This window comes from Oncorhynchus mykiss, chromosome 30 (assembly GCF_013265735.2).
Source record: "Oncorhynchus mykiss isolate Arlee chromosome 30, USDA_OmykA_1.1, whole genome shotgun sequence".
NCBI lineage: Eukaryota > Metazoa > Chordata > Actinopteri > Salmoniformes > Salmonidae > Oncorhynchus > Oncorhynchus mykiss.
Genome location: NC_050570.1, coordinates 2,546,015 through 2,558,373, shown reverse-complemented (window position 1 = coordinate 2,558,373; position 12,359 = coordinate 2,546,015). Strand labels below are relative to the sequence as shown.

The 12,359-nt window shown below is 46.3% G+C and overlaps 1 protein-coding gene across 3 annotated transcripts in view; it reads right to left on the bottom strand.

Moving 5' to 3' along the window:
• Positions 1-12,359, bottom strand: part of map2k1 (mitogen-activated protein kinase kinase 1) — a 51,895-nt gene that overhangs the window by 29,481 nt on the left and 10,055 nt on the right. For all 3 annotated transcript variants that reach the window (XR_005040885.1, XM_036968829.1, XM_036968830.1), the window contains exons 2-5: positions 6,819-7,029; positions 5,788-5,934; positions 2,235-2,312; positions 655-706 (exon numbers count right to left, since the gene is read on the bottom strand). Coding sequence is in view for 2 of the 3 variants with exons in the window: in XM_036968829.1 (XP_036824724.1) it covers positions 655-706; positions 2,235-2,312; positions 5,788-5,934; positions 6,819-7,029 (488 nt within the window). In the remaining variant the exon portion in view is untranslated. The remainder of the gene's footprint in view (positions 1-654; positions 707-2,234; positions 2,313-5,787; positions 5,935-6,818; positions 7,030-12,359) is intronic.

Here is a 12,359-nt window from a genome sequence, read left to right as displayed (position 1 = left end):
CCCCAGTGTCAAACACCAAGACGGTATGGTCCCCAGTGTCAAACACCAAGACGGTATGGTCCACAGTGTCAAACACCAAGACGGTATGGTCCCCAGTGTCAAACACCAAGACGGTATGGTCCCCAGTGTCAAACACCAAGACGGTATGGTCCACAGTGTTAAACACCAAGACGGTGTGGTATGGTCCACAGTGTCAAACACCAAGACGGTATGGTCCCCAGTGTCAAACACCAAGACAGTATGGTCCACAGTGTCAAACAGCAAGACAGTATGGTCCACAGTGTCAAACACCAAGACGGTATGGTCCACAGTGTTAAACACCAAGACGGTATGGTCCACAGTGTTAAACACCAAGACGGTATGGTCCCCAGTGTCAAACACCAAGACGGTATGGTCCCCAGTGTCAAACACCAAGACGGTATGGTCCACAGTGTCAAACACCAAGACAGTATGGTCCCCAGTGTCAAACACCAAGACGGTATGGTCCACAGTGTCAAACACCAAGACGGTATGGTCCCCAGTGTCAAACACCAAGACGGTATGGTCCCCAGTGTCAAACACCAAGACGGTATGAATGACAATATGAATGATTAGCTATAAATCTGCAGTTTTGAAATAAATGAATATCTTTTGAACCTCCTTTCTCCGTCTCACCTCTATGCATGATCTTGTGTTTCTCTCTCAGGTAGGACAGGCCTTTAATCACCTGGAGGAGCAGAGGGACAGACACCATCAGTAGACACCATCAGTAGACACCATCAGCAGACACCATCAGCAGACACCATCAGCAGACACCATCAGCATACACCATCAGCAGACACCATCAACAGACACCATCAGCAGACACCATTAGCAGACACCATTAGCAGACACCATCAGCATACACCATCAGCAGACACCATTAGCAGACACCATCAGCATACAGTACAATTGATATGGTTCCAAACATACTTTCATGGAAATCTCCCATTCATTCCTTTTTGTGTTGTAATTTTACATTTACTCAGTAAATGAGAGAGAGACAAAGCAACATCGTTAGACCCAACATAACGACGAGGAAACTCTCAAGAGAAGACAGGCCATGTGCTCACTGCCCACAACATGAGGTGGAAACTGAGCTGTACTTCCTAACCTCCTGCCCATATTAGACACACATAGGCAGACCTGGCTCTCAAGAGAAGACAGGCCATGTGCTCACTGCCCACAACATGAGGTGGAAACTGAGAGGCACTTCCTAACCTCCTGCCCATATTAGAGACACATAGGCAGACCTGGCTCTCAAGAGAAGACAGGCCATGTGCAACACTGCCCACAACATGAGGTGGAAACTGAGCTGCACTTCCTAACCTCCAGCCCATATTAGAGACACATTTTCAGACCTGGCTCTCAAGAGAAGACAGGCAATGTGCAACACTGCCCACAACATGAGGTGGAAACTGAGCTGCACTTCCTAACCTGAAATTGAATTCAGAGAGAGGGTCAGAGAGAGAGAGGGTCAGAGAGAGAGAGGGTCAGAGATAGAGGATCAGAGAGATAGAGGGCCAGAGAGATAGATGAAGAGAGAGATAGAGGGTCAGAGAGATAGAGGGTCAGAGAGATAGATGAAGAGAGATATAGATGAAGAGAGAGAGAGGGTCAGAGAGATAGAGGGTCAGAGAGATAGAGGGTTAGAGAGATAGAGGGTTAGAGAGATAGATGAAGAGAGAGAGAGGGTCAGAGAGATAGACGAAGAGAGAGATAGAGGGTCAGAGAGATAGAGGGTCAGAGAGATAGATGAAGAGAGAGAGAGGGTCAGAGAGATAGATGGTCAGAGAGATAGATGAAGAGAGATAGAGGGTCAGAGAGATAGAGGGTCAGAGAGATAGAGGGTCAGAGAGATAGAGGGTCAGAGAGATAGATGAAGAGAGAGAGAGGGTCAGAGAGATAGACAAAGAGAGATAGAGGGTCAGAGAGATAGAGGGTTAGAGAGACAGAGGGTCAGGGAGATAGATGAAGAGAGAGAGAGGGTCAGAGAGATAGATGGTCAGAGAGATAGATGAAGAGAGATAGAGGGTCAGAGAGATAGAGGGTCAGAGAGATAGAGGGTCAGAGAGATAGATGAAGAGCGATAGATGAAGAGAGAGAGATAGAGGGTCAGAGATATAGATGAAGACAGAGATAGAGGGTCAGAGAGATAGAGGGTCAGAGAGATAGAGGGTCAGAGAGATAGACATAGATGTGTTTGAGGTACCCACAGCGATGCTGACTTTCCCCAGGATCTGTTCTGGTATCTTTCCTGCTTTCTTCAGAGACTGATCCAGAGAACCACCGTCCTGCAGACAGAGAGATGGACGGGGACAGAGGAACAGAGAGAATGATGGGGACAGAGGAACAGAGAGATGGATGGGGACAGAGGGACAGAGAGATGGACAGGGACAGAGAGATGGACGGGGACAGAGGAACAGAGAGAATGACGGGGACAGAGAGATGGACGGGGACAGAGGAACAGAGAGATGGACGGGGACAGAGGGACAGAGAGATGGACGGGGACAGAGGAACAGAGAGATGGACGGGGACAGAAGAACAGAGAGATGGACGGGGACAGAGGAACAGAGAGATGGACGGGGACAGAGGAACAGAGAGATGGACGGGGACAGAGAGATGGACGGGGACAGAGGAACAGAGAGATGGACGGGGACAAAGGGACAGAGAGATGGACGGGGACAGGGGAACAGAGAGATGGACGGGGACAGAGGAACAGAGAGAGATGGACGGGGACAGAGGGACAGAGGAACAGAGAGAGATGGACGGGGACAGAGGAACTACCTGCCAAATTTTCCACCATAATTTGCAAATAAATTCATTAAAAATCCTACAATGTGATTTTCTGAAAATGTTTTCCTCATTTTGTCTGTCATAGTTGAAGTCTACATATGATGAAAACTACAGGCCTCATCTTTTTAAGTGGGAGAACTTGCACAATTGGTGGCTGACTAAATACTGTATGTATGCATGTATGCATGTATGTGTGTATGTGTGTGTGTGTGTATGTATGTATGTGGGTATATATGTGTGTATGTATATGTGTATGTGTGTATGTGTGTGTATTATTGCACTGCTCTAGGGATGTAATTATTGTTTGGACCTTATTGACTATAATGTATTGATGTATTGTGTTGTTTTCACTCTTTATGTGAAGCTCAATGCAGAGAACGCCAGAAGAAGAGATATCATTTAATTACCATAGTGAATTATTGTACTGTTTGTTAATGTGCCAATTAATCCCATAAGGGATGGATTACCAATTAATCCTATAAGTGATGGATTACCATCCATAGTGCAGTGTAGTATAATGTAGTGTAGTGTAGTGTAGTATGGTATAGGGTAGTACAGTGTGGTATGGTGTAGTATAGTATAATGTAGTATAGTGTAGTGTAGTATGGTATAGGGTAGTACAGTGTGGTATGGTGTAGTATAGTATAGTATAGTGTAGTATAGTGTAGTGTAGTGTAGTGTAGTATGGTATAGGGTAGTACAGTGTGGTATGGTGTAGTATAGTATAGTATAGTGTAGTGTAGTATAATGTAGTGTAGTGTAGTATGGTTTAGGGTAGTACAGTGTGGTATGGTGTAGTATAGTATAGAATAGTGTAGTATAGTGTAGTGTAGTGTAGTGTAGTATGGTATAGGGTAGTACAGTGTGGTATGGTACAGTGTGGTATGGTGTAGTATAGTATAGAATAGTGTAGTATAGTGTAGTGTAGTATGGTTTAGGGTAGTACAGTGTGGTATGGTGTAGTATAGTATAGAATAGTGTAGTATAGTGTAGTGTAGTATGGTTTAGGGTAGTACAGTGTGGTATGGTGTAGTATAGTATAGAATAGTGTAGTATAGTGTAGTGTAGTATGGTTTAGGGTAGTACAGTGTGGTATGGTGCGGTGTATTATAGTGTAGTATGGTGTAGTATAGTATAATGTAGTGTAGTGTAGTATGGTTTAGCGTAGTACCGTGTGGTATGGTGCGGTGTATTATAGTGTAGTATGGTGTAGTATAGTATAATGTAGTGTAGTGTAGTGTAGTATGGTTTAGGGTAGTACAGTGTGGTATGGTGCGGTGTATTATAGTGTAGTATAGTATAATGTAGTGTAGTGTAGTATGGTTTAGGGTAGTACAGTGTGGTATGGTGCGGTGTATTATAGTGTAGTATAGTATAATGTAGTGTAGTGTAGTGTAGTATGGTTTAGCGTAGTACCGTGTGGTATGGTGTGGTGTATTATAGTGTAGTATGGTGTAGTATAGTACAGTATAATATAGAGTGGTGTAGTATAGTATAGTGTAGTATGGTTTAGCGTAGTACCGTGTGGTATGGTGCGGTGTATTATAGTGTAGTATGGTGTAGTATAGTATAATGTAGTGTAGTGTAGTGTAGTATGGTTTAGCGTAGTACCGTGTGGTATGGTGCGGTGTATTATAGTGTAGTATGGTGTAGTATAGTACAGTATAATATAGAGTGGTGTAGTATAGTATAGTGTAGTATGGTTTAGCGTAGTACCGTGTGGTATGGTGCGGTGTATTATAGTGTAGTATGGTGTAGTATAGTGCAGTGTAGTATTGTGTATTGTGATGTATAATGGTGCAGTCTAGTATAGTGTGGTATAATGTAATGTAGTATAAGGGGGTGGAGTGGAGTGTAACCTATTGCAGTGTAGTATAGTACAGTATAATATAGAGTGGTATAGTATAGAGTGGTGTAGTATAGTATAGTGTAGTATGGTATAGTGTAGTATAGTGTAATATAGTGTGTGTAGTATAGTTAGCGTAATATGGTATAGCGTAGTATGGTGTAGTGCAGCATAGTTGGTGTAGTATGGTATAGTATTGTGTAGTGTAGCATAGTGTGGTATAATATTGTGTAGTGTAGCATAGTGTGGTATAATATTGTGTAGGATCGTATAGTGTGGTATAGTGCAGTGTAGTATAGTGTAGTATAGTGGTGTAGTGTGGTATAGTATTGTGTGGTATAGTATTGTGTAGTGCAGTATAGTGTAGTATAGTATAGTGGTGTAGTGTGGTATAGTATTGTGTGGTATAGTAGTGTGTAGTGTAGTATAGTGTAGTATAGTATAGTGGTGTGGTGTGGTAGTACCATGTGTTCCATACAGATGCTGATCTCTCCATCGCTGTAGAAGGTGTAGTATAGTGCATTGTAGTGTAGTATACTATATCATAGTATGTTGTAGTATAATGCAGCATACTATAATGGTATGGTGTAGTATAGTGTAGCATATTATATCCTAGTATTTTGTAGTATGGTGCAGTATACTATAATGTGGTGTAGTGTAGTGTGGTAGTACCATGTGTTCCATACAGATGCTGATCTCTCCATCGCTGTAGAAGGTGTAGTATAGTGCAGGGTAGTGTAGTATAGTGTAGTAGGGTGTAGTATAGTGAGGTATAGTAGTACCATGTGTTCCATACAGATGCTGATCTCTCCATCGCTGTAGAAGGTGTAGTATAGTGCAGCATACTATAATGTGGTGTAGTATATTATATCCTAGTATTTTGTAGTATGGTGCAGTATACTATAATGTGGTATGGTGTAGTATAGTGTAGTATATTATATCCTAGTATTTTGTAGTATGGTGCAGTATACTATAATGTGGTGTGGTGTAGTCTGGTAGTACCATGTGTTCCATACAGATGCTGATCTCTCCATCACTGTAGAAGGTATAGTATAGTACAGGGTAGTATAGTGTAGTGTAGTGTAGTATAGTGTAGTAGGGTGTAGTATAGTGAGGTATAGTAGTACCATGTGCTCCATACAGATGCTGATCTCTCCATCGCTGTAGAAGGCCCCGTAGAAGCCCACAATGTAGGGGGAGTTACACTCATGCAGAACCTGCAGCTCTCTGATGATCTGGTTCCTGATGGCCGGCTTGATCTCCAGGTGGATCAACTGGAATACAGAGAGGAGACAAGGAGCGCAGTTAGTGATAACAGTGACAACAGTTGCCTGTTTGAGTGTATGTTGAGTTTGTCATTTCCTCTGCGGCCATTTTGCTGTCACAGTGTTTGTTATAACCAATTTATTGAAGTCAAATCAAATCTTATTGGTCACATACACATGGTCAGCAGATGTTATTGGTCACATAGACATGGTCAGCAGATGTTAATGTGAGTGTAGCGAAGTGCTTGTGCTTCTAGTTCCGACCGTGCAGTAATATCTAACAAGTAATCTAACAATTCCACAACAACTACCTTACACAGACATGTAAAGGGGTGAATGAGAATATATACATATAAATATATGGATGAGCGATGGCCGAGCGGCATAGGCAAGGTGCAGTAGATGGTATAAAACACAGTATATACATATGATATGAGTAATGTAAGATATGAAAACATTATTTAAAGTGACTAGTGATCCATTTATTTATTCTCTCTCTCTCTCTCTCTCTCTCTCTCTCTCTCTCTCTCTCTCTCTCTCTCTCTCTCTCTCTCTCTCTCTCTCTCTCTCTCTCTCTCTCTCTCTCTCTCTCTCTCTCTCTCTCTCTCTCTCTCTCTCTCTCTCTCTCTCTCTCTCTCTCTCTCTCTCTCTCTCTCTCTCTCTCTCTCTCTCTCTCTCTCTCTCTCTCTCTCTCTCTCTCTCTCTCTCTCTCTCTCTCTCTCTCTCTCTCTCTCTCTCAAAAAGGAAAACAGTCTGATGAACACCTCTCTTCTAGCCAGACAGTGGTCTCCATGACAGAACAACTTATTGTTCCAAAATGTAATCAAGATGGTAGTAAGGAAACAGAATGCCTTCATCAAACGCTGGGATTTAAAAGTACAATTCTAGTTCACCTTCCTGGCCATGATGAGCCCTGAGGGTCTGTGTAAAACTTTGAAGACAACCCCTCCGTTCCCGGCTCCCAGCTCACAGATCTTTTCCATATCATGATCCTTCAGCTCTCCAACCTTCTGTTTCTGGGTGAGAAAGGCCTCCAGGCGTTTACGCTGCTGTTCATCAAGCTCCAACTCCTCTAGCTTCTTCTGAAGGGCCTCTAGGTTAGTCCTGTTGGGGGGGAGAGAGAGAGGAGGAGGAGGAGGGGAGAGAGAAGATGAGAGAGGTAGGAGAAGAGAGACAAAGAGAGGAGGAGGAGAGGCAGGGAGAGAGAGAGAGAGAGAGAGAGAGGAGAGAGAGAGGAGAGAGAGGAGGAGAGAGAGGTAGGAGACAGAGAGAGAGGAGGAGAGAGAGAGGAGAAAGAGACAAAGAGTGAGAGACAGAGGAGAAGAGAGAGAGAGAGAAGGAGAGAGAGAGAGAAGGAGAGAGAGAGAGAGACAGGGAGAGAGAGAAGTAGGGGGAGAAAGAACAGGACAGCAACACAATTAGACCCAACCAAGTCATGAGAAACCAAAAAGATAATTACTTGGCACATTGGAAATAATTAACAAAAAAACAGAGCACACCAGAATGATATTTGGCTCTAAACAGAGAGTACACAGTGGCAGAATACCTGACCACTGTGACTGACCCAAACTTAAGGAAAGCTTAGACTATGTACAGACTCAGTGAGCATAGCCTTGCTATTGAGAAAGGCCGCCGTAGACAGACATGGCTCTCAAGAGAAAACAGACTATGTGCACACATACCCACAAAATAGAGAGAAAGAGAGAGAGAGAGCTGGCGGACCAGACTAGCATAACACAGAGAGAGTCAGACTTTCCCTAGATCTAACAATATCCTATGTTATGGTGAAGAGATCACTGATTAGCTATGTAGAGTAGGTCTCAATTCCAATACAATCAAAGGACTTTACTGGGAAACATACACTACGCTAGCTAACTACACTACAGGACCAACAGCATGGACACCTGCTCGTCCAACATCTCATTCCAAAATCATGGGCTTTAATATGGAGTTGGTCCCCCCCTTTGCTGCTATAACAGCCTCCACTCTTCTGGGAAGGCTTTCCACTAGATGTTGGAACATTGCTGCTATAACAGCCTCCACTCTTCTGGGAAGGCTTTCCACTAGATGTTGGAACATTGCTGCTATAACAGCCTCTGGGAAGGCTTTCCACTAGATGTTGGAACATTGCTGCTATAACAGCCTCCACTCTTCTGGGAAGGCTTTCCACTAGATGTAGGAACATTGCTGCTATAACAGCCTCCACTCTTTTGGGAAGGCTTTCCACTAGATGTTGGAATATTGCTGCGGAGACTTGCTTCCATTCAGCCACAAGAGCATTAGTGAGGTCGGGTACTGATGTTGGGCGGTTAGCCCTGGCTCGCAGTCGGCGTTCCAATTCGGTGTTCGATGGGGTTGAGGTCAGGGCTCTGTGCAGGCCAGTCAAGTTCTTCCACACCAATCTCGACAAACCATTTCTGTATGGACCTCACTTTGTATACGGGGCTTTGTCATGCTGTTGCCACAAAGTTAGAAGCACATAATCGTCTAGAATGTCATTGTATGCTGTAGCGTTAAGATTTCCCTTCACTGGAACTAAAGGGGCCTATCCTGAATCATGAAAAACAGCCCCAGACCAGTAAAGCAATCTCTCTATGGAGATTGCATGGCCGTGTGCTCGACTTTATACACCTGTCAGCAACAGGTGTGGCTGAAATAGCCAAATCCAAGTTTGAAAAGAATATAGACATTTCAAATGTACAACTCTGTAGAATGTTGTAACTCTCTCTCCGCGGGCCGTCTATTAGCCCTGCTGTTGCCATGGAGATGGATGTCCTTTTCTCTTTATTTGCAGAATGAACTCAGCCTGATCTCCAGCTAGCATTCTCCTCCTCGTCTTCCCCTCCTCCTCGTCCTCTCCAGCTAGCATTCTCCTCCTCGTCTTCCCCTCCTCCTCGTCCTCTCCAGCTAGCATTCTCCTCCTCGTCTTCCCCTCCTCCTCGTCCTCTCCAACAGCATTCTCCTCCTCGTCTTCCCCTCCTCCTCGTCCTCTCCAGCTAGCATTCTCCTCCTCGTCTTCCCCTCCTCCTCGTCCTCTCCAGCTAGCATTCTCCTCCTCGTCTTCCCCTCCTCCTCGTCCTCCCCTCCTCCTCGTCTTCCCCTCCTCCTCGTCCTCTCCAGCTAGTATTCTCCTCCTCGTCTTCCCCTCCTCCTCGTCTTCCCCTCCTCCTCGTCTTCCCCTCCTCCTCGTCCTCTCCAGCTAGTATTCTCCTCCTCGTCTTCCCCTCCTCCTCGTCTTCCCCTCCTCCTCGTCTTCCCCTCCTCCTCGTCCTCTCCAACAGTATTCTCCTCCTCGTCTTCCCCTCCTCCTCGTCCTCTCCAACAGTATTCTCCTCCTCGTCTTCCCCTCCTCCTCGTCCTCTCCAGCTAGTATTCTCCTCCTCGTCTTCCCCTCCTCCTCGTCTTCCCCTCCTCCTCGTCTTCCCCTCCTCCTCGTCCTCTCCAACAGTATTCTCCTCCTCGTCTTCCCCTCCTCCTCGTCCTCTCCAACAGTATTCTCCTCCTCGTCTTCCCCTCCTCCTCGTCCTCTCCAGCTAGCATTCTCCTCCTCGTCTTCCCCTCCTCCTCGTCCTCTCCAGCTAGCATTCTCCTCCTCGTCTTCCCCTCCTCCTCGTCCTCTCCAGCTAGCATTCTCCTCCTCGTCTTCCCCTCCTCCTCGTCCTCTCCAACAGTATTCTCCTCCTCGTCTTCCCCTCCTCCTCGTCCTCTCCAGCTAGTATTCTCCTCCTCGTCTTCCCCTCCTCCTCGTCCTCTCCAGCTAGTATTCTCCTCCTCGTCTTCCCCTCCTCCTCGTCCTCTCCAACAGTATTCTCCTCCTCGTCTTCCCCTCCTCCTCGTCCTCTCCAGCTAGTATTCTCCTCCTCGTCTTCCCCTCCTCCTCGTCCTCTCCAACAGTATTCTCCTCCTCGTCTTCCCCTCCTCCTCGTCCTCTCCAGCTAGTATTCTCCTCCTCGTCTTCCCCTCCTCCTCGTCCTCTCCAGCTAGCATTCTCCTCCTCGTCTTCCCCTCCTCCTCGTCCTCTCCAGCTAGCATTCTCCTCCTCGTCTTCCCCTCCTCCTCGTCCTCTCCAGCTAGCATTCTCCTCCTCGTCTTCCCCTCCTCCTCGTCCTCTCCAGCTAGCATTCTCCTCCTCGTCTTCCCCTCCTCCTCGTCCTCTCCAACAGTATTCTCCTCCTCGTCTTCCCCTCCTCCTCGTCCTCTCCAGCTAGCATTCTCCTCCTCGTCTTCCCCTCCTCCTCGTCCTCTCCAACAGCATTCTCCTCCTCGTCTTCCCCTCCTCCTCGTCCTCTCCAGCTAGCATTCTCCTCCTCGTCTTCCCCTCCTCCTCGTCCTCTCCAGCTAGCATTCTCCTCCTCGTCTTCCCCTCCTCCTCGTCCTCTCCAACAGTATTCTCCTCCTCGTCTTCCCCTCCTCCTCGTCCTCTCCAACAGTATTCTCCTCCTCGTCTTCCCCTCCTCCTCGTCCTCTCCAACAGTATTCTTCTCCTCTTCCCCTCCAACAGTATCCTCCTCCTCCTCCCCTCCAACAGTATTCTCCTCCTCTTTCCCTCTAACAGTATTCTCCTCCTCTTTCCCTTCAACAGTATTCGCCTCCTCTTTCCCTCCAACAGTATTCTCCTCCTCCTCCTCCTCTTCCCCTCCTCCTCTTCCCCTCCTCCTCCTCTCCTCTTTCCCTCCAACAGTATTCTCCTCCTCTTCCCCTCCAACAGTATTCTCCTCCTCTCCCCCCTCCTCCTCCTCCTCTTCCCCTCCAACAGTATTCTCCTCCTCTTCCCCTCCTCCTCCTCTTCCATTCCTCCTCTTCCTCTTCCCCTCCTCTTCCTCTTCCCTTCCAACAGTATTCTCCTCCTCTTCCCCTCCTCCTCCTCCTCCTCCCCTCCTCTTCCTCTTCCCCTCCTCTTCCCCTCCTCTTCCAACAGTATTCTACTCCTCTTCTCATTCTAGTCCTTCCCTCCTCTTTTAGTGCCTTCACCAGAATCCCCCATGCCCTCGTTTAGTGCCCTGCACATCCCATTGTAACAGGGATATCTAGTCAGTTGCAGAACGGAATGCACAATGTCTTCCTCATTTAACCCTCTGACTCAGAGAGGTGTGGGGGGGGGGGGGGGGGGGGGGGCTGCTTCCATCCACGTCGTCCGGCTAACTGCCGGGAAGAACAGCAGATTTTTTCCCACCTTGCCGGCTCGAGGATTCAAACCAGCGACTTTTTTCGGTTACTGGCTCAAAGCTCGTAAATCGCTAGGCTACCTGAGAGAGCAAGTCAGACCACACAGGAATCACAACACTAATATTACTATTAAGCAACAAGACCCGAGGGGGTTGTGGTATACGGCCAATATACCACTGCTAAGGGCAGTTCTTAAGCACGACACAACGCGGAGTGCCTGGATACAGCCCTTAGCCCTGGTATATTGGCCATATACCACAACCCCCCCCTCCCTCCCGAGGGTTGCCAAAGTAATTAGAGCAGTGGCAATACATGTTTTATCATACCCTTGGTATACGGTCTGATATACCACGGCTGTCAGCCAATCAGTATTCAGGGCTGATCGTTGATAATATGTATTGTGTCTGTATCTCTGTGGTATTTCAGGAACCTTAATTAGGTACAAATTCTATCTACAGTTTAAACATGTAACTGACCTGCTATTGTCCTTCCACCTCTACAGAACTCGTCTCCTCTTATCTAAAACATATCAGCACCTAGCCAGGACAGCACTGATACAGCTAGGTTACCATTTACAACTAGACAACACTGATACAGCTAGGTTACCATTTACAACTAGACAACACTGATACAGCTAGGTTACCATTTACAACTAGACAACACTGATACAGCTAGGTTACAACTAGACAACACTGATACAGCTAGGTTACCATTTACAACTAGACAACACTGATACAGCTAGGTTACAACTAGACAACACTGATACAGCTAGGTTACCATTTACAACTAGACAACACTGATACAGCTAGGTTACAACTAGACAACACTGATACAGCTAGGTTACCATTTACAACTAGACAACACTGATGCAACTAGGTTACCATTTGTAACAACCCTACTGTGGTTCCATGTTCCATGTTGTAACAACCCTACTGTGGTTCCATGTTCATAACAACCCTACTGTGGTTCCATGTTCATAACAACCCTACTGTGGTTCCATGTTCATAACAACTCTACTGTGGTTCCATATTCATAACAACCCTTCTGTGGTTCCATGTTCCATGTTGTAACAACCCTACTGTGGTTCCATGTTCCATGTTCATAACAACCCTACTGTGGTTCCATATTCATAACAACCCTACTGTGGTTCCATGTTCATAACAACTCTACTGTGGTTCCATGTTGTAACAACCCTACTGTGGTTCCATGTTCCATGTTGTAACAACCCTACTGTGGTTCCATGTTCATAACAACCCTACTGTGGTTCC